General features: G+C 41.4%; 1 protein-coding gene across 2 annotated transcripts; it reads right to left on the bottom strand.

The window, feature by feature from the left end:
* Window positions 1–27,859, bottom strand: drd2l (dopamine receptor D2 like). Of its 2 annotated transcripts, none has more exons than XM_080471566.1 (8): window positions 27,564–27,859; window positions 12,908–13,321; window positions 10,461–10,570; window positions 8,039–8,175; window positions 4,902–5,119; window positions 4,317–4,400; window positions 3,743–4,097; window positions 1–1,059 (listed from the first exon to the last, which is right to left on the bottom strand). In XM_080471566.1, exons 2-8 carry the CDS (start codon window positions 13,292–13,294, stop codon window positions 863–865), a joined length of 1,488 nt encoding a protein of 495 aa, XP_080327692.1. In that variant the 5' UTR covers window positions 13,295–13,321; window positions 27,564–27,859; the 3' UTR covers window positions 1–862. The 2 variants fall into 2 exon arrangements, with proteins under 2 accessions (XP_080327692.1, XP_080327691.1); XM_080471565.1 differs by having other exon boundaries at window positions 3,743–4,169; window positions 27,564–27,856.

Below are 27,859 nucleotides of genomic sequence, written 5' to 3' on the forward strand. Positions count from 1 at the left end.
GGTGGAACAAATTGTTTTATTAATCCTCGGTGTAGTCCTCGATCCACACTGTTGACATTATGTGTAACACCAAATACTACATTTAGGGACATTCATTTAAAGGACGTAATAACTACTGTGTGTGCTCCATTAACAAATCCGTTGTTTTGTTTCATGTAATCTCAGTAGGTTATCCAAAAAATAGAATTCAACGATATTTTGGGGATGATTAGAGTAAAACTAAGGTAAAACCTGAACCGTTACATCAACTCCATTTTCTCGGTTTTTTTTTTGTGTTGACGTGTTTCAGTCATCTGAAAAGAGGCGAGCACATGCAGACGGGTAACAAGATGTTGTTCGTCAAGAGCACTAGAGAGCACAGCAGTGAGAGTCTGTCACAAAGCGTCCCAGTGAATTAGAAAAACAGTCACATCTCGGGGAGTCGCAACGCGAGGTTCAAGTCCAAAAGCTTTGCTGACATCGCCGCTCCTCACATATACCCTCTGCAGAATATATGTACACCATGCAGGAATTCTTTTCTATAAATATCTCCAGCTTGTTTGTTTTCCTCGCCGCTGTCTTCCACTTGTCAAATGCTGCCTTTTCATTTATTTATTTACTTTACCATGTCCTTGTACACTCTTTGCTGTATTCCCTCAGTCTCGTCTGAGCCGCTCCTTCACATTTATCTAATCTTCAATTTTCCGATAAGCTTGCCTCATTTTGTCAGAGCGGGTGTTCAATCTGTTTGCTTTATCTTCACTTTGACCTCTGTGTGTTTTCCTCACCTGAGATCTCAAACCAATGACCGGCTTTTTTTTTTTTTTTTCTTCTTGTTTTGTTTGTTCTGCCCGTGTCGGCCGATGCCTCTCGTGTCTGCGACTTAGCAGTGCAGGATCTTGATGAAGGCTTTGCGGAACTCTATGTTGAAAGTGGTGTAGATGACGGGGTTGACGGCGCTGTTGAGGTATCCCAGCCAGGTCACGGCGCTGTACAGCGAGGGGGAGATGCAGCAGCTCCTGCAGTGAGCCTTCAGCACGTGGGTCAGGAAGAAAGGTAGCCAGCAGATGATGAACACGCCTTAGAAACAGGGAGAGGACATTGATATAAGCGTGTGTCTGTGCCTGTACCATATTGGTCTGAATATAAGACAGAGTTTTAGATAGGTCTGGATAAAGTGGGATTGTCTAATATTCTGCATGACGCTGCATAAATGAGGAACAAGCTGGGTGCGATCTGTGGACACTGAGCTGGTCAGACGTGAGGGAGTAACAAGAGGCCTTGTATCCTCTGGATGTTGTTGTTAACAGAGCTTCAGAATGTTGTATTTTGAAAACGACGCAGCATGGGAGGAGCAAGCAGAACAGTAGCATGGCAGTGACCAAACCAGCGAGGCAGCAGCAATAGACTCGATATAAAGCTTTATGTTAACATAGGTTAAAGGGCACAGGGTGACGGGATGGGATTTGATAAGTTCATACTTCTCCCCACTCCTTTTGTACATGAACAGGTGTTTTTATGATCGATGATATGGTTTACATCTATTCGTATTCAAAATAAATCAATCAAATTACTATTAAAAGATTCTGAGACCAAAATGAGCTAAATTTGCACTTTTACTCCCACGTGCACACCCTTAAGCGTTTTACTGTGTCGCCTTGCTTAAACTCTATATACAAATGTTAACAAGTGTTTGATCCCATGTGTTTAATATGACAAAGTTCTTCACCTTTTTCTCAAATATTAGCTTTGTAAAAGGGGCAGATGTCTTAATGCCTTATAATGAGTGTCGTGTTCCATTCAGACCAATACAGTAGGTGTGTGTGTGTGTGTCAGTGTTTTTGCGCTACACTGCAAGGCGGCCAATGTAATAAATGGAATATCCCAAGTACCACATCAGCAAAGCAGCATAAAACTGCTGAAACAATAAAGAGACAGAGAGTTCCATCAATCGGAGTTAGTGTTAAATCCACCGAGTCACACAGGAGATGAGGTTGGCAATAAAAACAACACGGTGGCGCAAGATACTATGAATTATCCATGCACGACAAAAAAACTGCTGCTTTTGAGAGGATTGTAAACACTTTTTCACCTCATTCAGCCGGAGATTGTCACATATTCTTCAACATGAACAGAGCTGGGTACAGCAGCTTAAAATTGACATGTTTCTTTGTGAACGCTTACAGTCTGGTTAAAGAAAGGGAGTTAAAGGTGATTTGTCAAGGTTGCAGGGTAACACGACACAGATGCAGGCAAAAGTAAAGTACCAACCACAAAGTGATATTTAATATGATGACAAAGCAGGGGGACTGAGCGAAGATTGAAAATACACCAAAGCACAAACAAAACAAGGAACTCGTAAAAAAAAAAAAAAGCAGGTGGGGACTAAATCAAAGATAAAGACAAACTGGGAAAATGGGTAACTGATTACCTCTGCACTCTATACTGAGCCGTTTCATTCATTGGTGCTTTGTGAATGTCGCGTGAATGCTTAAAGAATATTGCACAAAAATCCTTGGTAAAAGTGGTTTAGAATTCCTGTGCATGAGCAACGTCTGGCGAATAAAATTGTACTCTTCTGCTCGGCCAGGCACGGTACGTTTGAAAGCGCTTCACCGTATAAATACAAGGCCTCCATTTGGTCAGGCGATGGCTTTTGTTATCAAACTTCAAGCAGAGTTCATAAAAGGAGTGCGGAGGCTGCTGGGTGAAAAACAGTCCTCACTGCCAAAAGTTCATTTTTCTCGTTTGCGGAAACTGTTCAGACATTTGTAACAACCACTATGTAATAAAATGTTGAAATGCTCTTTTTAAGGCGCTACAAGTCACAAAAGTGAATTGCCAACCTCGACCTCGAAAGTCTCTTGAAATCTTGAAAACTCCTTGGGCCTGAGGCAGACCATGCAGGCAAAGGAAAAGTAGACACAGCGGGGAGAAGTCAGGGATGAGGCTGATCAACAGGAAGGAGGGTCACAATGTGGAAAGAGAGGAAAATGATGTGCATGTGTGACGACGCAAGGACGTCGGACAGAAAATGAATGGAAAGAGTGGAAAGCATAGGAACTTCCCAAGACAAGTGTATAGAATGAACAGGAAACACAAAGGGATCAACAAGAACACAAGGAGCAGAGGACACTGGAAACAAGGTGCTAATACAGAAATATGGAGGGAAACAAACTCAGCAAAACTAAACACAATACCATAGTTTTGCGATAATTACCTGTCTGCACAATAAATACAGTATTTCTTTACTTTGTGTTTGCAAATCATTTTAGTGATGTGCATTAGACAAGGAGCAAAACATTAAGTTTGATTTATGAGAGTTTAGAGGCTTTTAAAGTAAATTGTTTCCAGGTAGGCACTTTCATGCTCAAACCTGCAATGGGAGGATGATATTGATCTCTTGTCTGTCCAAAAATCGGAAGATAATTCATGAGTTTTAGAGATGCTGTGGGCATTTTGAAAGGTTAAACATTTCCAATCTTTGTTTCCAATCTTACATTCAGTGCTGCACTAAACTGTCATCTAACTTAAGCTTCATTTTTAGTTCACAGTCATGAATGTAAAACCAATTTTCTCATCAAACATGACACCAGAATGCAAATGCACATTTCCCAAACTGACCCTTTGATGTTCCCATCTTTTTTTAAGAAATGTTATTTTAATTTCGCAAAATGTAGGTGGGTGGACAGTTTGGTGCCCACGGTGATTAATGCAGGCGCACATACGGCCGCCTCTTGGGTCTGGACATGCCTCTACTCACCGAGAACAATAGCCAGCATCTGCGTCGCCTTCCTCTCCTTCTGTTGTGACAGCCTTCCTCTCACTCTCTCCTTGGTGATGCCCCATTTCTCTCTTCCACTGCTGCGCTCTCGCCATCCCTCGCGGCCCCTCATGCCATCCTCCAGCGTGGGAGGCCGAGGCGTCAGTGCCGATCGCGTCACGGTCGAGGGCAGAATGGGGGCAGGCCCGACTGAGATGGACAGCGAGATCCGGGCCCGGCCCAAGTGGGAGGAGGTCTGGGGGGCCGGGGTAGGGTCCAGGCTCTGCTCGGTCTGCGGCAGGAACTGACCCGGCTCCACTTCCAGGGGGTGAACCACGGCTTCCTTCACCAGGGTCTGACACACAGAGAGGGAGGAAGGAGGGTGATGAGGGAGGCAAGCGTTGGGGAGCGAGCGAAGGTGGGGATGCTTGTAAAGATGACACAAGGTGAAGAGGGGAACAGGGGTGCATTAATAAATGTAGGAAGGACAGAGATAACAACATGCAACGAGCATCACTCTGGGCTGAGAAACAAAGGCGGTCATAAAGAGAGGTAATTTATGACATGTGCTCACCACTTTTTTGCGCTGTGGGGCTGCGGTGGCAGGCCTCAGGATCAGCGTGCACAGTTTTACATCTTCAGGTTGTGTGCACTTGTTCTGAAATGAAGCAGAGCTTCATGAACAGAAAACTCCACAATCAAGACTGGATAGTAACAGCAAAACACATGCAATGCAGACTGAATTGTATTAAATAAAGTCAGAATGGACACTGAAATCTAGGTGGAGTTGTGCAGTGGTTTGCCTTCTTGCCAGGGACGTGGGGAAAATGTCCCTGGGTTGAGCTTAAGGGTTAAACTTGGATGGATGTGTACATATTGTAAAAGTCATCATAAAGTAGTCCCTGCAGTGACTGGCTTATTTAACAGTGGCCTTCTTTTGATGATTGACGGCTGTACGAAAAAATTCTCGGTTACGTTAGTACTTTTCTTGTACTTTTAACTAACCACAATGTGTAGAGAAACTTCATGACACAAAGACAAAGCATTTTCTTTTTCAAGATTAGAACTGATCGCATCAAGATGCTCCTAAGAATCAAGAAGTTATGAACATTTGTCAATAATGGAATTCCTGTCGCGCGTCCCAGTAAAAGACGCTTACCTTCCGGTGTCGGTGAGATTCTCCCGCCTCGGCCCCGCTCTGCGTGAGCAGACCGTGGCGGTGTGGCGGGGCCGTGCGTCTGCCTCTTTTGCGTAGCACCACGCAGATCTGCGCGTACACCAACAAGGTTACGATGAAGGGAACGTAGAAGGAGGCCACAGACGAGTACACCACGAAGGCCGGGTCTGCAAAGCTGCATGTCGTGCCCTCGCGGTTGGCTGAAACAGAGAAAAGCAGACGGAAGGTCATATTTCATTTATTACACCGCATCATATCCCAGTCAAACAAGCTTCAGCATGTTAAGTATTAACTGACAATAGAGCGGAAAAGTGCAGGTTTTCAGTTTTTAGTTTTTGGATTGTTTCTATTTCTCACAATGGGAGAGTTGGTCAACCTCCTTTCGCTTTTTTCACTCCTTCATTTATTTTTCATCATGAAAAAAAAAAACCTGTTTTGCAAAATGTTCATTTGGCAGCTGAAGAAAACAATTCTCAACCAAACAGACTGTTTTGCCGGTACTTTCTCGAGATAAACATTCTTCAACGAATTCTGTTTATTTGAAATGCAGAAATGATCCAACTCAATCGCTGAAGTATAAACTGGTCATTTGAACTGAATGTTGAAATCTATTAAGAGCTCATCATTCAGGAAAGTGGTGCATCGTTTTCCCACAACCTGACTAATTTATCACCAGATTGTTGTGTTTGGAGTCAAGCCCCATACTACTTTCTGTTTTTAAACTTTTCCGAAAGTTTCCGGCGCGGTCAAGGCCCGATTTAGACTTTCAATCCCAGCTGCCTCCATGTAGGCAGAGATTGACTCCTGAGCACCTTCACTTCCGCCGCTTTTTGGAGACGCTGAACAAATGAGTCTTTGCAGAGAATCAGCTGAAACTCTCTCGACGGGAACAACATAAGAAAAAGCTACTGAATCTTCCGCAAGCTTGTTGCTCATGAATAATTCAAAAAAAAACAAAAAAAAACTGCATCACATATCTGTTTACTGCGCGGATGCATGTGTGATTTGTTTATTTCATCAAACATTGATAATAAGATCCAGAGACAGATGCACAGGGCGACTGCCGAGTCCACATTTCCTAAGAAAGTCTGCATGATTCCCTGCTACTGAGCTGATTTGTTAGTTTTCTAAATTACACCTCAGAGGACGATGAAGCATAAAAATCCATCAAGTAAAAAAAAATTTTTTAATAAAATCTATTTACAGACGAGAACTAAGCGGACCATGACTTTTATATGTCCAATAAAGACTTGTTGTCCATAACTTGTACTGCTGTGGAAAAGATTAATGGATCCCATGTGGTACTGCAGTCGACTGACGCTAAACTATAGACGACACTTTCCTGGTGTGTGAAACAGGACGGCAGTTAATAGGAAATTAAGGATCAACTTCCTCTACCCAAAGATTAAAAAAAAAAAACATCTTTCGATTTTACTGTGTGCGAATAAAAAGTTAGCATGGTTCATGTTTCTTTATAAGACCAGAAAAGAATGGATCCTGTCTGACAAACATGGATCAACACAGCAGGAACATCTGGACTCCGGGCCTGGAGGTTGTGTTTCAATGTTCTCCCTGTGCAAGGGTGTGTTTTCTCCTGTTTCCTCCCACAGTCCAGAGGACATGCATCCGAGGTAAGTTGGTGACTGTGAAATTGGCCATAATTCAATTTAACATAATTCAATTCAACTTTATTTATAAAGCATCACATACAACACAGTCATTTCTCTGTACTTTTAAACAGAGAGACACTCAACAAATCAAGACCAAAAAGCTCGTAAAGATATTATCCAAAACACCTGATAAACAGTGGAGCAAACCTTTCGATTGAAGAGGCTTGACTGGGCAGTTTGACATTTCAACTGAAGACAAAGATTCTTTTTCTGTGAAGTTCTGGAAGTCACGACTTTTGATGTGTGGTAATTACGCTGAAAATAGGAAGTAAAGACTGTTATTATGGATGTGACAGTGACACAGTAAGTATGGGTTCAAGGATCCGTGACGCATCCCCCGATATGGGACAAGAAAAAAAAAAAGATATCAGGGGAGTTGTACCTTCTCTGAAGACCTTAGAGAGTGTATGTACGTATATACTTTGACGCTAACAAAAGATTCAGTGAATTGTCTGTTTTCTTCTGTGAATCAAACGTTACAGATCATTGCTTCCTGTATTTGTCTTCATAAAAGAAGTCATACTTTGGAAAGTTGTTGCTGTTCAGGGTCCCTGTTTAAAAAAAAGAAAAAGAAAAAAGAACATGACCTGAGAATCTCAGACACTTTATGTTTTATTGTTTGAAACTTTGTGATGTTTACTGTGAGAGACATGGATAACCTGTAGGTAGAAACCTTAATGAATATATGTTAAAGATTGTGTGCTTGCCTAATCTTGTATGTGTTGTTTTAGTTTATTACTATTAGTTTATAATTCTTCCAGTACAAAAAGGTTTGCTCTGGAGTGAGGGGGATTTTTCTGTTTTGAAAATATTCCTCGATAGTATTTTTACTTTGACCACGATCCTGTTTTATTCATTAGTAACTTCAATTTAATAAAGGCAAATGTATGTTGTTTTTTTTGTTGTTTTTTTTATTAAAATCATTTTCTTCAAATAGGAAATTTGCAAAGCAGCACTAACCTCGGTTACACACGTTCAAACGTGGACATCTGAGGTGAAAACCAATTATTTCAGTGGTAAATATTTGATGCAAAGACTCGTAAAGGAAGAATTTAACTTTGCACCGTGAAGCAGCTGCAAACTGCTCTGCAGGAGTTTAAACTGCAGAACCTTCCTTCATTCATAATGGGTTTCTTTAAATGGACTGCGTTCGCAGCCTGTTTGTGACCGGCTTTAAGCACTGCGCAGCTCTGGAGCACTCGCACAATCAATCATTGTGCCAGTATTATTACACACACGCACGCACGCACGCACGCACGCACGCACGCACGCACGCACGCACGCACACATCTGAGCTCCAAACTTCAAGTGCCTCCCATTTTCACAGGATGCATGACTGAATTTCAGTGTGCCACTTTCGGGGATGTGTGGCGTCGAGATGGAGGGAACAACACCTCCGCTGTTAAGTGGGGAGTAACTTGAGAGGAGGTATGAGGTGGTGCCTGTTACCTGTATTGTTCAGGCCGAACAGTAAAGGGCAGGAGATGGCGAAAGAAAGGAACCACACCACGGCGATCATCACCGCCACCCTCCTCCGGGAGCTGTATCTGGTGTTGTAGAGCAGCGGCATGGCCACCGCTGTGTATCTGGAACCACACATATACGCATTAGCACACCTCTCACTCACTCACTCACTCACTCACTCACTCACTCACTCACTCACTCACTCACTCACTCACTCACTCACTCACTCACTCACTCACTCACTCACTCACTCACTCACTCACTCACTCACTCACTCACTCACTCACTCACTCACTCACTCACTCACGGTGGTTCACACAAAGACAGAGAAGAAAAACGAACTAATGCATCTTCAGACCAAATTATTTGTGCTGTTGTAAACACTCGCAAAACTCTCAAAACAAAAGCCGTCTCTGCTCGTTTCACAGACACAAAAGCAGAAAAACATGCCACTGTCATTTTGTCCAAACCAATTAAAGTCATCGTCTGCTGTGCATGCAGGCGTGAGCAGCCTCGAATGAGCTGTTGTGATCCTGACTGCAGGCAGACGGTCACAATGCCTCTGACTTTAAGTTAAGAAGGTAAACAATACATATAATTCAAAGAACCAAATAAACAGACATATAGTAAATTATTTTCATGAAATTATTGGCCATAATTGGGATGTAACCTGGTGAGAGAAATTCCTGGTCACAAACCCCCCCCCCCCGGTACTGAGGAGAATGGTATTTCATCATAAATATTAACATTTAAGTAGTATGCATGTTATTGCAGGACTGAACTGTGTGCTATGTTTTAAATATTTATGTGTTTATAAAAACATGTAGCCCTGTGTAATTAAGTAAGATAAAGATCACTAGTCAAAATGCAGCAAGGTGTTTCAGTGGGAACGAGATGAAAGAGCAATTACATCAAATTGAAATCTGTGCTGGAGTATGAGTTTGTGAAAATATGCATATTGAAGGCTGCCGGAATTGTGAAGCCTTAGAAGCAACAAGTAGGATTTCAAGTTGCACTTCATACCATCATTTTACGAGTCCAGCCAAACTGAAGTGAATTTGACATCTCCAAATACAACAAGATCCTTATTTAGGGGGAAATAACACTTGGTATTGGTATTTGGAACCACAAATACATTGGACATGGTTTCAAAAAGAATAGAACTACTGCCTAAAGGGAAAATATTAGGTCGGCTAGTAGTGAGAATAGTATAACTTTGAAATAATGTCATACAGCGAACGTTTTGAAAGTGAACAGAAGTCATTGGAAGCTTGCACAATGTTCTTTTGGTCTCCGTTGACAAATGAAAGAAACGGTGAAACATCTCTCTCAGCAGGCCAAGCGTGTTTTCCAAATCAACTTTATTCCACTGAAACAAGATGAATTCAATTAATGAGATTTCTTTTTTTTTTTGGAACAAATTTTCCAAGAACAGACAGTAAATCTGTCTCTTTTTTTATGGGTATAAACAAACCCAAAGCCATAAATTACTGCTCTTAATGGAATCATTTTGTTTGGGTGCGTGCTATCTTTTCCAAACGCTTTCCATTAGGATGCTGCATAAAAACCGGAGAGCCACATTTCTTAGCCTGCTCCAGCTAATGCAGACGTAACCCCCCCTGAAATTAAAACACTTAAATGCATCACTTTAACCCGGTAGTCACTGTTTCATTGCAAATTGCGAAGGTATTAAGCGTTGACAGCCTTCTACAACCGAGATCATTTTTTTATCGTCTCGCTTCAACAACGCAATTAAGAGTTTCTCCTCGGTTATTGCACCAAATTACACGAGGGCGAACTGGCCCGCCCTCAATGTGTCACTTTGTCCGAGGAATTAGAGCTCCAGCTGCAGACGGCATGCCCGCCGGGCGTCTGGCCACCTCTCTCTGCACCCACGATGGGGGCAGCAGGTGCAACACCAAATCATCAGACGCGATCCTCTTGTTACCCCTCTAAAGGAAAAAAATAAAAAAAACCAAACAAAATGGGCACTAATGGGAGCTGAGGACATTGTAAATGAGAAGATCTGTCGTTACCCGCTGGACAAACGCAGGAACGCAGAACAAAGGAAGGGCTGACAAGCTGCTGAATGAGCGCTGCATAAGAGATGGAGCTTTAAAGTTCCCGTGGGGCCTCTGCGTGTACGTACATGCTCTTTGGGAAGCCAAACTTCAAGGTTAGATGACAGAAAAACAAAACGGACGCATTGATCTACTGCAATTTGTGTTGATTGGTTTTTTTTTCCGCTCTGGATAAAAGGCTTGCTGGAAAAGAATGCGTGGAAAATAAAGGAGAATGATAATAACACAAGATGAAAAGTGCTTGTGTTAAAGCATCAATAAAAAAAAAAAAAAAGTGTTACGTACGTAAAGTGAGAGTGGTGATTGTATTATATAAGAAACTCCACCTGTCGATGCTGATGGCGCAGAGGTTGAGGATGCTGGCGGTGCACATCATGACGTCAAGGGTGAGCAGGATGTCGCAGTGGATGAGACTGAAGCGCCACTCCCCCACCACCTTCAACCACAAAACATAAGCTGAAGTCACGCTGCAAAAACTTACTATAGCAAGTACATTTTTGGGAAAAACACAAAAACACACTGTATTTGTATTTTTCAAATCCACATTAAGACAGAATTGGTTGTTAGTTTGTTCGATTGAGTGAATCCCTCAAACTCAAACTGCAACAAACATTTAGTTACTCAGCTGAAAAATAACCAACAAGCAGAGAAAACACTTCGGTTACCTCGGTAAGAAAAATACCAATCCTGACAAAAGTGACAGTTCTACTTTACTCTTGTTTTGAAGGATATAACTTGAGCATTCTTGGATTTTGGACAAAACTGTGTGACTAAATTTACCTTCCAAAGCGACCAATAATCCAGCTATAATATTATCTACATGAATAAACCAAATTCAATTCACATTTGGCCAATTTTAAAGGAGAAATACCATATAGTTATTTGATTTTTTTTTCTTCATCATTTGATTCCTTAAACGTAAGAAGACGTAACTGCTGAGTAACCAACTAGAAAAAGTAAAGCACATATATTGATCAGCCATATTAATATGGCCAGCTACTTAATACTGTGCCGGTCAAACTCCTGCTGTCAAACCAGCTCCAGCCTGTCGACTCATGGACTCCAGTAGACATCTGAGGGGTTTGTTCGACCTGGAACCAAGAGGGTTGAAGCAGATCCATAGGGCCACTTGCACCATTAAGCCAGGACCTTGTCACTGCTTACTATTTTTCCTTTCCTGGTCCAAGAATACTACACATAGAGCTGTAGTTTTGAGGATGCTCTGACCATCCAGTCTAGTCACAATTTGCCTGTACACAAGATCACTATAATCCATAAACTTTCCCACTTTTTCTGCTTGTAGCAGGTCAACTTTGAGGATAAAATGTTCACATGCAGCCTGATAAATCTCACCCACTGACAAGTGCCAAGTTACAGACATGACCAGTGTAATTCCCTTAACCTTCATTTTGTGGTTGTATTGTTATGGCTGATCGGGATGTACTCAAGTACAGTTTTCTGGTATCTATAATATTATTGTGATTGTAATTTTGTCATTGCTCAATATAAATACTCAAGTGGAGTTATTAATAGCTCAATATAGATGTACCAATATTGCTTTTTCAGTTAGTCCTAACAAACGATTGTTTAATCTGTTTTTGGACCTTCAATGTCCTCTCGTCCTTTCCAGCAGGCAATAAGTCAAAGTGATGGATCTCTATGTGAGTGTAATCCTAATCCAGGTGGCCGAGGCTGTGCTGTGACAGAGGGTATGTGGATATTTCTCACAGGTTAAGATGAGGACAGCCGGTGACAGTGTTTGCTTGTACTTCCTTTATTTTGAAGCAAATATTAACATGTCGTAATAATGGTAATACTACTATGACTACTACGACTTGTTGGTTGAAAGACTGTCATCCGCATAGCAATGGAACTGTACTTTATATTTATGGATAATATGTCCAAGGGGGAAGAGACAATACAATGAAGAGGATGGGGCAACAGTATACAATAGTCAAAATGAGAAAGTACAGATTACTATCGACAAAATTTCAAAGATAAAAATGCAGATTTTGTAAGGCAGATTAGAATAAAGTGCAATAAAGTTTTAAGGCGCATTCATTAACTGTAAAAACTTTAAAAACAAGACGGCTGATATGTCGATCCTCGCTTGTTGAAGAATAATAAAGAACGGATATGATTTGAAGAAACCAGTTCAGACATTTCAGTTTCTGTTTGGCAGGTCTTCCAGGCAGGGTTGGGGGGGGGGGGGGGGGGGGGATAAAACATTGTTTTCCCAGTTGAGTTTTAAGATTTTGAAATATTACTTAAGAAAAGTTATAGAAACAAGCAAATATGCTGGGAAACTCGGTCACAGAGAAAATGAATGTTCCGTGATGTGTCTGTAACAGGGAGAACAAAAAGCCTCATGGCTGCAAAGGGACCAGATTACATTGATGATGGAGCAGAATAAAAGCAGAAAATCCTCATTAACAGCTTCAATTCAGAGGAATACTTGAAGTGGCTTCGCAACACAAATGGGGGCTAGACGAGTCCATTGAACACCTCCGTTATTACTTTGTTTAATCAGCTTCAAGGGCTTTACTGTAACTGAGTGAATAATGTGAAGGGCTCTTTGAGTACTTTGTGCAAACTTTTTCGCAGGTCTGCAATCTGAGGGGTTCCTGCATGTGTTTTCACATCTGCTTCCTCCCTTTAAGATTTGTCAGAAAACATCAAGTGAACACGCACACACACGCACACGCACACGCACACGCACACGCACACGCACACGCACACGCACACGCACACGCACACGCACACACGCACACACCTCCAGGTAGACGCCCCAGGGCATGACCAGGGTGGCCAGCAGCAGGTCGGACACCGCCAGGGAGACGATGAGGTAGTTGGTGGTGGTCTGCAGAGCGCGCTCCCGTGACACGGCCACGCACACCAGCACATTGCCAAACACCACGCAGAAGATGAGGAGCACCAACAGCACCGCGTAGAAGTTGTATGGGGGCGACGGGGACGGCGGCGAGCTGGTGCAGTTGGAGGACGTCAGCACAGCGGCGGGAGTGGGAAAGGACTCGGAGTAGGAGGGATCGTGGGTGACAAGGATGGAGAAGTTATGCTCAAAGGAGGGGACAGAGAAGGAGAGTGAGGACGAGGAGGAGGAGGAGGAGGAAGCCTCGCCTGACTTGTTGAGCGGAGTCATGGTCTTGCTCCAGTGAACATGACCTGGCTGAGAAATGACGACACAAAGAGACGAAGAGCAAAATAATTACAGGCTCATGGCTCGCCGTGTTTTCAATCCGGCTTTTTCAACGCAGCCAACAAAGACCGGCTTCTTCTTTGGAGCAACAACAAGATAAAAGGTGACGGAGGCTGTGGCACAGGACTGAAACTGTGTTTCACCTCAGAGAGACACTTTAGCAGGACACCAAACACAGGACGCAGATTCAAACACCAAGCCCTTCAAGCCCTCTGCTTTTATACACACACACACACACACACACACACACACACACACACACACACACACACACACACACACACACACACACACACACACACACACACGTTCACCGTCAAGGTCACATGGCTTCACACTGGAAGACAGTTAAAGACACTCTGCACATCTCATCCCGGTTTTCTCTGGAGTCTTTGGTGCTACAAAGATTAAACTACAAGGATCCAACAGAAAATCATGAAGGGGGAAACAACTGCTGGAATTAGGATTTTGCACAAATAAAGTCAGATTAGCTGATGAAATGTGACTTGAGTTAAAGTAATAAAGTGAAAATAGACAGGAGGGGCTTTTTTTTATACAGTATATTGTATAATCCACATAATCTGAAGAAGCTTCTTTACGGCAGGAGTTTCCAACAGATTTACTCCCCAAAAGGCCGTCGACTCCCTCTACAATCACAGGTATGAACAGTTTAGCAGGCCTTGCTCTGGATCGCACAAAGTGTCTTATTATGCGTTTGTTTGTTTTGTTTTTTACAAGATAAAAGTCTAATTTTGACAAGTTCAGGGCAGCAAGGCCTCAATGATCACTGAAAGGTTTACAGATGGGGAACCGCTGCTTTAGAGCAACAGAGATTGTAGCGACAATTTATCCCGGCTCGCGGTGGAGAAACTGCTTCGCCTCAACTTTTAACATCACACATTGCAAACACATATATTTTGACCAAACACCTTCTGGTTAAAAGTAGTTGAAGCTCTACGAAACCCCACAGTGCTGTTAATGGGAGCAACACCTGCAGGCCTGAAGGGAAGTTCTGTATGGGAATTATTCTTTTATAAAACCCACTCACCTCTTCATTAAAGTGTGTAATCACAAAATGGTTCAGAACAGATCCTCCCACATAGAATATATGGATTTAAAAGTTTGGGCTATTCACCAGACAATGGGAGCTGTTATGGCTCTGTAAATACAGGGAGGATCATTCACTCTTCCTCGGTCTGATATTGCCTGTGAACCCATATTTTATAACACCTCCCTGATGAGTGAAGGGGGGTGCCTAGAAGTGGACGGCTTTTATTATCTCAATATTGATCTTATTTCATTCTTTTTGCATTTGTTCCATCTCATTTATTTTGATGTTATATGCAGTGAGTTGTTCTGATGATTCACCTCGGGTTTTAGATTATTGTGTGGTTTTATACTGTCACAAGAGAAACGGACAACAGTTTTTGTTCAATGATGATGAAGATGATGACGATGACGATGATAATTGCACTTTAAGGAAGGTTGCGTTGGGAATGTTTTATGTTAGGAAGTTTACGTAATAAGGTCCATATTTGCACATAGGATATTTCAAAAATGTTAATACTGAAATAGAATAGAAGGTATACATTTTATTTAAATCTTTTGTTAAACAAATTGACATGCAATGTTTGTTTGTGGTAGAATAAGCCGAGTGCAACACCACTTTGCAACCTGTGTTTTAATAAGACGTTCAACTAGTCTCTCTCGGAGTTACCAACTTCACTTACTGAAAAAGATAAATGTTCCAATAGTTACATATATGAACAAGTAACTCACATTACTTTTGATTGTCTGTAGGACGTCATCGGCTGTACTTCAGTTGTATTATTGCTGCCGTGACACATTAGCTGAGCTCTTTTCGGACATCACTCATTTTTTTTTTTTATATTCCAACTGCACGTACATCACTACAGACGCTCCACAAGGGAAACTGAATGTTCTGCACTAAAGTCCAACTTTCCAACAAATTTCTTCCAGAAATGAATTCAGAAATAAATAACAAGAAACAGCTGCCATAAACTGATAACGTCAGCTCTCATGAGATATTATGGAGAAAAAAAAAGGATTCAGCTAATAAAAAAAAACTGCAGCCCGAGGACTGTTTTCATCAAGAGGATAAAAAAACTGAAGAGTTTATCACTTTGCTTCTGTGTGAAGTCTGCGGACATAGGAGACGGAGTAATATTAAATAAAAGATCGGGAAGTTGTAGTTTGATAGCAATAACTTATTAAGTTTGTTGTACGCTTTTATTATGGCAGTTGAGGTTTATTATAATTACTGACAGCACTTAGAATAGAAATACGTCGTTCAATGTAAAATATGCCTAAAAAAAAACCCCACAAATATTCTTTTAATTTATTTAATATTCAATTAAATTGCCATGAGTGATCATATTAAGGGATTGAGACAAAAAAGTCAACTTATTAAATTATCATCCCTGAGAACACAAATATTCAATTTGGCAATGGATCGGGAAAATTGCTGTGGTTTTTTTTAACGATTATTCTCTTTATTGCAGTTTTGTAGTTAAATGGTGTCTTGAGGACATGAACAGTTGATGTAATTCACTCTGAAAAGTGAGTTAAGGACATTTCTTCTGGGCATTAACACGCAAACTGTCCAACACACCTGCTTGTCGGGGTTATTCGTGGGTAGAGAGGGAGGGAAGTGGAAATATATACTGTTGGAGAATAAAGATGAAGTGTTAGGAAGTGGATTAGGATTAACAACGCAATACGTTCGCTACGTCTCAGGCGTCCTTTTCCTCGCCAGATCAACTTGTAAATACTCCGTTTTATCTCGGTTGTCTCATTGAAGCTGAAAACAGGCCCGGGCTATTAAACGTTTGAAGCCTGAATACTTGTATTTGAAATAGATTTTGAGCAAATCTGAGGAGACTGTTTCCAGAATGACAGTGTTCGGGTTGTTTGTTTGTTTTGAAATCAAAAGCCAGAACTTCAGCCTGACGGATGTCTCGTTCACAAGAAACAGCATCTGCTGTTTAAGCAGACGCGCCGCTGAGCCTCAGACGACAAGCATTAAGGTAAAGATGTGGGCTGACTTCAGAGGGAGAAAGTAGAGGATGCAAGGAGAAATACAAATGCACAACTTCATTCAAGAATCCATCGGTAAAGGACCTTCTGGCCTATTGTCAAAGCGACGATGATGAGGATGTTTTAATAAGTGACTGTATCATTCGACTGTTATGAGTTTAACAAAGCAAATAGTTGTGGCCACATGTTAACGCTTCAAATTCAAAAGAGTATGAAGGCAGACTGTGCAATCCACAGCTGAACTGAAAATCTCCAGGAGATTGTGCAGCTTCACTGTTTCTGTTTTTGGCTGCATTTGGTGTGTTGCATTTAAAAAGAGTGTTCTCTCTGTCTTCAAACGTCTAGTTTTTCTTGCACATTTTTTTTTTTTTAGGACAGTGGGGTAAAAAAAACAGGAGTACCCAGAGAATTAATTCACGCTGAGAACACAGCTACGCACAGAAAAGCCCAGAATCTAACCGAGGCCCTGTTCACACATTTTGAAGCAGAAATGAAAAACTCTCTTTGCTTTTTTGAGTGTTCGTTCACATGACAACGATGCTTGGAATCACTGGAAGATCCCAACTGAATATCAGCTATGAGCGGATTTCATCTTCGACTGGCCGCCAGCTCATCACAGGGCAGAACAAATATGAGAATGGATATGAATGACTGGGAATACATCTTCTCTGGATGTGGGAGGAAGAAAAACCCATGTGGGGGCAAAACATGCAAACTCCACACAGAGAAGCACTGAGCACAGGATCGAACTGGGATACTCTTGCCGTGCGGTGAAAGCGCCAAACACTACACCGCCACGCTGCTCCGTCGTGTTCCAACTTCTTGGATGTGAGTCCCGCTACTAAACACTAATGAGTTTCTGCGGCAAGACATGAGGATGCTCTATGAGAAGCGCTCTTATCGCACTCCATGGCTCTCTTCTGATACACTGGAACAAACAGCCGGTATAATAGCATGCGAAAAGGCTCCATAAAATATTCAGGCGGTGACAGCGGGTTGAGAGCAGCTCGTCATTTGCACCATCTCCGTGTGAACTTTACTGTTTCTCTCAAGGTCATAAGTGAATTCAGTGAGATTTTTTGCCCCCATAACCCCGCTCAGTCCTGCCACCCGCCCCCGATCGGCATCGCTAATCCACACATATCCAAGGGGGATGGAGCTTAACAAATCAATAATCTCCTCTTTCTGCTCTCCTACCTGTTGACCTCGCACCACTGACCACGGCGCCCGAGGAGGACATTACCATCTCTGGCGCGCACATTGATTTGGCATGGTTAGATATTAATGTGATTCAGCGCAGGAGTTGGTGAGGACTCACATTTCTGGGGGGTTAACCGTCAAGTTCAATTGCCCCGACGGGGGATGGGGGGGGGGGGGGGACATAGAGGATTTCAGCAGGAAAAATGCACTTTGATCTGCTTTCAAGCCTCCAAAAGGAGTGAAGCCGGATGACAAAACGAAAACTCACTGCTCCTGTGCATCTCAAACTAGTCGAATGTAATTAAAAAGTGGATTGTTTTGTCAGTTATTTCAACTATCCCAACATATTAACTGCAAGAAACTTTTTTTTTTTTAAAATTATAATTGGGATAATTATGGCTTTGGCTGAAAAAGAATTCGCCTGATAAGGTCACATTGTTCTCGTTGCTCAATCTACAATATATATAGACATTTCCCTGTTTAAAGTGAATCAGTTGAAAAATGAACTTTTTCAGAGGGTTGCAATGTTTTGAGGTGCATTTTTATTAATCGGAGGAAACACCAACGTATTTATCAAAGTCAATCTGGAGGGTTTTGAATGATTTATTGACTATATGTTGGAATAGTTTGTCTGATCACAGGCGATGTAAATATTTTCCACTGGCGATCAAACGCAGGCAAATAAACTGAGACAAGCATTTGTTTTGAATTTTAAAGACAAAAACCACAGAATAATAGTTTAGAATAATAATGGTTGCTAAAATAAGCTGCTTGATTATCTTTTCCTGTCATTCAACGTCGCAGACTCATCGCTGTGGCATCAAAAATACGATTAAAATCATTTTTCTTCAAAACTAAACTCACTTTTCATCAGTCGGATGTGTGGATCTGAACCTATCTTGAGTTCCTCCCAGTTTTGTCAGTGTTCAGAGACATCAAAAGAGTGAGAGATTCCCCGAAGACAAGAGAGACGGACCAGGAAGGAGCTTTTTGACACGCAAGAACTGAGCGCAGGCGAGGACAAAGGATTTTACACAATGCAGTTTAAGTCAGCAGAAGACAACAACAAACAACAACGTTCAGTTTAGTTTATGAAAGTCAGAAGAGACACACAGAAATGGCTGTGACATTTAAGTGGCAGATAGAATATATAAATAAATGTCTACAAAAGACACAACAAATATTGAAATATCATATTGATGTGCTGACAGGAACCATTATCACAAAAATAATGATCGAAGAACAACAAGCGTGAGCGATGTGTGGGAGCTCTAAACTATGCAAACGTAAATGTGAAATCAAAACAAAGTCGTGTAACTTTTATGGTGATTCCTCCAAGAGAATAAATGAGGGAGACTTTCACACCGGGGAGAGCGGCCGGCTTCCAGTTTACTTGACTTTGCCTTATCTAACTTTTGAAAAGACATTCATGAATAAATGTGTCGCATTTGCCGCTACTTTGTTGGAGGACGTGTTTGTCAAAGAGGACGACGGGCCGGGAAAAAGGGGGCACAGCAACAGAACACCGACAGGTTTTTGACTCCGTTGGTCAGTGGAGTTTTGCGTTCTGATCCCTGTGCACGTCTGTTGGATTGACTTGCAAGTCTCCAATCCAATGTCTCTTCATTAAAGAGGCATGTGATTGTTAAATTGAAGACTTGAGAATATGTCAAACATGGACTTGAGTCAACATTGGAATAGAGTCAAGCCTCTGCAGGCTAAATTCAATCAAGTTAATTAGGTGTCTGAAACCCTTCGTAGGGAAGGGGTAATCTTGATATAAGATATTTCAGGACATTTTTAAATTAAATGGCTTTTTAAGTCAGAAAGACGCATAATATAATCCATTCGTATTTGATAAGTTAATGATTATGATGGACTGATGACTTTTCTGGGGTTTAACCTGCCTCCATCCATAGATAGCTGGCTTTGGATGGAGGGAAGGAGGAAAACAACCATGAACACATCTTCCAGGTCTCATATCTCCCCACGTCTTTTCCATTTGATAAAAAAATCGATAAAAGGTTCTACATTCATTTCTTCACATCAGCTGCAACACCAAGTATTAGTTTCAGATAAAGTTTGTAGACAAAACGTTACTTTTTGGATGTTTGCACTATTTTCATGAGCACAACGCACATAATCAAATATGGCTTAAAATGCATAAAACACATGGCGTCTAAATCATTAGGAGACGTATCTCTTTTGCCCGGATATGTCCACTTTTCATGTCCCGTCAGGGCACATTTGTTTTTTTTTTAATCCATAAAAATGTCTAGTTGTTGTTTTTACTGGAACTATTGAGCATCTGTTTAATTGAGCTTTTTCTCCGATGTTAATTTGTTGAGTGTGGCATAATCCACAAGCTGCTCTAATACACTCTAAATAGTGTCTGAAACAACATTACGCCTAATCCGGCCACACAATGTTGGTTAAACGAGTAGAATTGTGAGAGTGCCACTTTATTCTTTACAATTTTACCTTGACAAAAACCAGCGAGACATATTTTGTGAGACTTTGACGTTTTAAAACAGAAGACAAATTGAGAACATAATCAAATTTGTGTTAACTTTGTTGAAGTTTCAGTTTTTATGCAGAAGAGGAATTTTCCTCTTGTGCAGTTTTGTTTTACTCCCACTCATTATCAAGGACAGATCATTTTAGGCTTAATAAAGCACAATGAGATGTTCGAGAGATTATTTTGTCGTATTACTGAATGTTTCAGTTATATCACACCTATCAAATGGAAAGTATCATTCCCATATCTTCAATCTGTTCAAGTGTCTTCTTTTTCAAATAACCATAATATGCTTCACATTTCTCTCTATCCAGCACCACTTTATCTTTTCAGTTCAGATTCTACAGGAAGAAATCCAGAAACGACCAAATATGGTTGCTTCCATTATAAAGGGTTGAACTTGTAATTGCTGTCTGAAACTATTCAACTTCGATTCTGCAGCACGATCATTGAATATTAAGAGAAATGATTCTCTAAGCCTGTCAACCTGCTCTTTCCCTGGTGTCAGCTCGGCAGAACCGTCTGCAGGTTAAACAGGGACAGAAAATCATGTCATCAGTCATCATGTCTGCTTGTGCAGTTTAAACAAAATTTTCACTGTGCAGGAGTTTAACTCTTCAAATGCAAACAGCTTCATATTTACGGGTTTTCAACATGGAAATGTTTGCTGATGTCGGCGAGAAATGTTTAATTGGGTTTCTCCAGAGAGAAAATACATCAACCATAAACTAGGATCTATTTTCTTTTTTTCCCCCCAGACATGGTCGGGGCTGACTTGGTTATTTTAACTTATGTGCTCTGCCTGACAACGCTCTAAACGAAAATCACTTGTATATTCAGTTTAGATTGCACCTTAATTCACTAAAGCAGATTAACTCGATACACTATCTGAGCAATAAAACAGTTTTATCTGCTTCTTTATATCATACATTATTTCATCAGGTTTTCCCATTTGACTATGAAAGAAAAATCAAGAGGATTTGGAATGTGAAGCTAAACATGCAAACATTTTCACACAGTCCAAGTCACGGCAGCATACCAGAGTGAATCTCAAGAGGTTTTAATTATAAAAAAAGGTGATCCTGTTTGGCTCCGCCTGGCACTTGCTCCATAAGTAACGTGGGACCGGGGGCATTTCTTTTATTGATTGTGAGGGGAAGGCTATTATTAACTTCAGTTTATTGGTTTCCTTTCAGAGCAGGGTTGCAGTGATCCCTGTTAACATCAATTACTCACACGCGCACGTACGCACGCGTAACTGTGTGTACACACCTTAAAGCGTGCATACATAAGTGCTGCAGCGGGGGGGGGGGGGGGGGGGGCACCCTGAGGTCACGCCTACAAATGCCATCCGAGTTTCTCAGATGTAATTCTTAAGGTCAGGTTTTATGAGATGGGTGTTAAGGACGTGCTCGGCTGAAAATAACACATAAAAAGGTGATTTTACTGTCTGTTCCGCTTCCTCTCGCTCGATGACTGTAAAACATATTACACTGAGATCTCCCTCTCCATCAGTCCAGTTTGTCTGGCTGAGTTTCTTACTTTTTATTCACCATAAAAGCCATGTTCGTCTCTACGTGCGCCATGAAAAACACATTTTGGAGAAATATGGACGAGTATTGCTGTGAAACTGAGAGGACTCTCCTCAAGTCGAGTGGTTGCGAGGCTCGATGTGACCCCACTCGGTTACCTTCGCATTTCTTTCGATTACTTCCAAACTAACGCTGGTAAGTAGAGGGAAATCACAGAAATATGATTAAAAAAAGCGGTTGCGAATATTTCTTGTGCAAAACGTAGAGGAGCTTTGGGACATTGCACGACATCTTTGGTTTACTGATTTGACTTTGACTGTCACTCTGCATAGGGGCGTATTGGTTAGTACTCTCATGTCATAGTGAGAATGTCTCCACTTCTAGTTCAGATTAGCCTCGGGGATCTTCCTGTGTGGAGTTTTACAAGTTCTTGCTGTGTACACATGTATCATGTGTTATGGTTCACTCACACGGTCCAAGAAAACCTGCATTAGACGCTATTTGGTCTACATGAGTGTGTGTGATTATCGTTGTCTGTCTCTATATGTTTGTCCCATGATTGGCTGGCGTCCTGTCCAGGGGTGAATCCTGACTCCAGCCATAGTCAGCTGAGACACCCGATACTGTGGAGAGTAATGGTGCAGAGGAGGCTGCAGCGCCGCTTGTTGGATGGTAGAGGACCTGCATGTCTACAAATCACCATATGGACAAAAATCAATGTGTCATCACTGCAAATTAAAACTGCATTAATAACAAAAAAAAAAAATCTAAATCAGCCTGTGTTGTGTAAGTTTCAGATTTCAAGTGCACAGCCATTGTTGTTGTATGATAATCATAAATAATACGTTATGGAAAATACTATGGATCGTCGCCTGTTGCTTAGGTCCTGTATCTCATTCCAACGCAATTAATCTGGTCACTGACAAATCTCACATGATCAGAATAATTACAAATTAAGTGATTAATTACAAAGCATCCCCCAACCAAACCCACATGAGAACATATTTCACAGAAATCTACCAAACGATATATAGCTCTATCTTTAAAGATTCATTTCAAGCTGTAAGTTATGAAGGATGCGTGTAATTTTCACACTTAATGGAAAGTTATATAAGTTAGCAATATTTACCAACTTTGGAAAGTTATAGAAGAACAGGTTTGTTGCCGGGTATTCGGATTGCATCTAAAAGGATCAAAAAGAAATAGCTCCCCTAACTTTACCTGCCAGAGGGAAAGGAGGGACATTTTAGGCCAATCTTGACACAAAAAGGCAGAAAAGATAAGTTAAGAGGAGTGATGGCGAGTTCACTTCTTAACAGGATACCAAACAGATTCAACGAGAGAGAGAAGGCTGAGAGAAAGTAAAACATCCTCATACAAGTTTCAAACCGAGAACTTTTAAATGCGTTACTCTCTTTCCTGGTGACCAACAATTTACATTTACATTCATTTTTTTGTCTGCAAATAGCGAATGAGTGTGGCAGAAAGCAACGGAATTCAGACCGTAAATGTGTCCCCTCCATTATCTGTATCCAGCAAACCGCAGAGCTGATGAGAGGAGCGTTTCACACGGCCAACCCCAATCCAAGTTACACAACAGTTAAGAAGCAACTAAATAAATGAGATTTCAGCTTTTTGCACACATGGCTGCATCCAAAATGTCTAATCAGCTCATTCGTCGGTGTTCCTAGAAACAATCTTTTTAAACAACCAGCAGCAAAGTGGAAACATGGGCCAGATGTTTTATAAGCTGTGAAATAATCCGCCGCCACGCTGATGAAAGTCCTTTGGCTGCTCATTAGAACCTTGATTTACTTTGTACTTTGCATTCATTGCGAGGACAGCAGAGCGCAATTATGAGTCATAAAAATCGCTCTCAAATTCTTCGAAGCAGTTAGAAAACATCAAGAAAGGTGAGAGTTGGATGTTTTGGAAATAACTTAAGAGAGAGAGGAGATAAATAAAAAATAAAAAAAGATGCAAGGATAGAAGCATTCAAGAAACAACAAAACTAGAAACGGTCTAAAAGTGTCGTCTCTGTCAGTGAGATCCGCGGTGTCAAACTGCCACGTTCAAACACCTCTGGTCTTAAGTCGGCCAGATTGCTCAAATCAAAGCACAATAACATCCAATTACTTAACAACTCTAAAATATTCATTCAGGTTTAATGCAAGAATAATCCAAGTTCACCCTGTAAAGGTTCACATTTAATACACTTTTCTCATATGGGCGAGGATTCCAGCTGCTCGCTTATGCACCACCCGGTCAAATGAGGTAATCCAGATGTTCGGACCCAACTGGATGCTGGAGTCCCTCCCTGATGTGACCTGAGCAGTTGAAGGTTGTTGGCCATGTCCACAGACCCGTCGCGGTGAAATGGGATTCAAATCAGCAAATCCAGAGTCTAAAGCTTCATTTGTCTCTTATTACATCTTAAAGTGAAGAGACACTGATGCATAGCGGTATAATGAACTGTGGAACCGCTGCTTTCTACAAAATCTAACATGAACAACATAAACATGCAAACCTCCTGCAGCCTTTAGCATGTTTCCAGAAACACACCTCGATGGTAATGCTATTAGCTAATAAGTTTGAAGAGGTTATGACTGTTGACGTCACGGGGTATACCTGCTCTATGTGAAATTCCACTGAATTTATGAAAGCTCTAGATGTTTCAGTCCCTGGTATTGCATCACTCCTGATTCCATGGGGAATTGTTGAAACAGGCCGCTATAGGCTAGGAAACATGGTCAGTTGTGTACCTCAGCATCATCAGGTGTTTTCGGCCATTCATCACAATACAGGGTGTATTGTGATGGCAGGCCCACCACAGGCTGATCAGACCTGGGAGTGTGTCCTGCTGTTAACTGTTCCTTTGGCACTTTGGAAGACCGAGACACTTCCTCACATGGGAATTTACCAGCCTTTCCAATCGAATGGCATGGGTTGAGTCTAATCCGGTCTTAGTCTGTTCATTTTTCAAATATGAAAAACATCTGTAAAACGAGGAAACCTCAAGCCACAAAATTAAACATTCGATCTGCTTTTGACAACACTAAAATCATAAATAACGTTTCATTTCCTCTGCAATTCCAGATATAATTTCTTTAGTCTCTTGCCGTCCCTTTGAGGATATGATGTTTTAATCATGAACTTAGGTCTCACTTGGTCATCCTCATGCTGTCAGACACACTTTTTGTCTTGACTTTCCTTTCATTAACATCCACCATGCAGCCTTTTCTCCTATCTCCTTCTCCTCCCGCCGTCCAATCTCTTGTTTCTCTTCCTCTGTTGCTTGTCTGTGGAGACACTTGACAGGTCTATTACATCCTTGGCCTTGTTTGCCCGCAACACTGCTGGAAAAAAGAGAGTGAGAGAGAGAGAGAGCGAGAGACAAAGACAACAAGAGAGAGAAAAGAAGAGAGGAGAAAGGCAGAGGGAGAAGCTTTTCGAAATCACTCCTTCAAACTTAACCCAGCTTCACCGAGGCTATGAGCTGGCCGGCAATAAATCTTTCATTCCTCTCAGCAATAGCCAGCAACGAGTCTCCACCACTGGGAATGATGAGGATGTTCAGCTCCGCTGTAATCAGCCCTCTGCTGAAAGCAGCAAGAAAATATTCGCTTTCTCATTCCCCTTTACTCTCAATCACTCCCAGTAGTCACCGTGTTACTTTTTTCCAACCTGCAAGTTTTTAACAAGCAGCTGGTGATTTTTTATTTTTTTTTATTTTTTTAGTTTGTAATAAAATTTCAGGACATATGCAGAAAAATCCAGGAGCATTTTTTATTTATTTTTTTTGATTAGAAATGAGTCGACTACTGAAATAAGCTCAATCAACGCCTAGTGCAAAAAACATGAATCCAATTATAGTGAGGAGTCTTTTACTGCGATTTTGACACCTCTTATTACACTTACATGGCTCCCTGTGTTGCTGAATGAGGGGAAGGGACAGGAGGAGAGATTTCATTTTCACATCATTAGAGATGGAGAATTCTTGGTTAAATAAAGTAACACTGTGAGGTGAGGGGGGAAACGTTCTCTTGTTTTATGTGCTGAATTCCAGGCAAGACACCGAGATGACAATTGTCCATAAAACTTTCTGCCTGAGCCACTTTTTCACAAAGAAATCTGCCAATACGACGATGAAAAAGGAATAAATGTTTACAGGCAGTCAGCCCGGGATCAGATCGATGACGCTTTCTCTTGTAATACCTTGTAAAAATGAAAAGAGTTGCTTATGTGATTAACGTTCGCAATCAATTGATTATCATGCTGAGGGGGAATCGCTTCCACACGAGCCATGCAAGAAGATGCTCCGGGATCAACCGCAACCGCCTATAGCTTAGACAGCAGTCTGGCATCTTTTTCTTATTGTTTAAAAAGAGACACCGGAGCCTTTCGGAAGTCACTTCCAAGCGGCGTGCGAGCCCGGAGCAGGCCAGGCTGAATTTGAAGCAGAACTAAAAAGCAATTACACCCCGACTGTTGAGGAACGAGTGCCTGTGTGCGGTGTGGGATAACAAACCGACAACTCCAAAGCTGGGGCAATTCTCTCTACTCGCTGAGAGAGAGAATTCCATAATGAGTCCAAGTCAGTAACAGTTTATCAGCCTCCACAGATGGTACAAACATTTAAGGCGTTAATATAATCATGGTTGGCAGCTATTTACATACTTAACCACATGTCCCACTGACAATTAGGCACCTTCTGCCTTTCTAAATCTTATATTTTTCCCCTCTCCGGATGACTTAAATGGTGTCCTTTGGCTGTGCCGGTATTGAGAGAATGGAGCAAAATGGCACTTTACAACAAGGTGGCCATGCACCAGTGACTATCACACAAATGAGACCTTCATAAAAAGCTAATGTCTTTTGCTGCACTTTGACGTGTTCTGTTGAGGCATTATTACATTCAAGGTCCCGGTGGACACAATGCTCACTAATCCTTATCACACATACAATATTACAGATACATCTCTTGAAGGACAGAACAACCACACAGGGCTCATGCAATAATGAATCAAGAATAGCATGAGTAATAGAGTAAAAGCTCAAAGAAAAATAATCAGCAAAATTCCAGGTGTAAAAGACATCAGAGCCCAGTGTCTCAGACATTATCATGGAGAAATATAACATCAATTCAAGTTGTGGCATTCACTCTATATCATTAAAGATATTTTCAGATCAACACTATAATAAGCCATTCATCACCTACTGTATGTTTCCACCTGTATTATTATCAAACACACAATGCTCACAATGACCGCTACCAGCACTCCCATAATTATATATACTCCAATAAATACACGTATTGAATTTCATATGCAGTTTTAGACTGTAGGTTACATCTTAGGAGCTTACATTTGTAAACAATGACGGGTAGGTAGGTTTAGAAAAATGGTTTGGTTAGTTATTTCTAGAATCATGCCATATAAACAAACCTATAAACAAACAATCTATTTCAAAATTAACAAAAGTCAAAAAAAAAGCAACCGTTTGATCTTTTAAAAAAATATGCAACATTATGAGATACTATTTTTCTTTACAATAAAGGTGGCTTATACGGTAGAATATGAAGAATATAACAATATATGCTTGAAATATATATGGCTTAATTGATTCTAGTTGGAAGCTTCTTGGGGAAAAAATAGACACATATACATATGTATATATGTTTTTTTTTTTTTTATGTATCAGTACATTGGCGCAAAAGCCAAAACATTGTATTCCTAAATAAAGAAGAAAAAAGGCATTTCCACAAATACAGCAGGATAAAGTACTCATGTATACAATTTTTCTCATTTAAAGACAGCAACAAGTCTCCTGCGTGATAAATAGAGTCTTCCGGGGGTTCTCCAATATTAAATTACGCAGACACGCGCTAAAAGTCTTGTTTACTCACCCGTCTCCTCCCTCTGCTTTCCGCTCCTCCGCGCGCCTCTCCGACAAATTATCTGCCAGGCAGCCGCGTCCCAATTATGACCAGCCCTCCCACCTTAAGCCCTCCTTCTCTCTCTTTCTGTGCGCGGTGGTCACTGTTCCGCTCCTCTGGCCGGAGGCGGTGCGGCGCGGTGCGGTGCGGCGCGGGGTGCTGAGCGCGCCAGGGAGTCCCGACACAGGAGCCGGGGACGGCGAATGGAAGCGGTTAATGGGAGACCTGGAAGAGTCTGCACAGTTTCTGTTGTTTATCTTTGCAGC

The sequence above is a fragment of the Lipophrys pholis genome (assembly GCF_963383615.2).
Source record: "Lipophrys pholis genome assembly, chromosome: 9".
Classification (NCBI taxonomy): Eukaryota; Metazoa; Chordata; class Actinopteri; order Blenniiformes; family Blenniidae; genus Lipophrys; species Lipophrys pholis.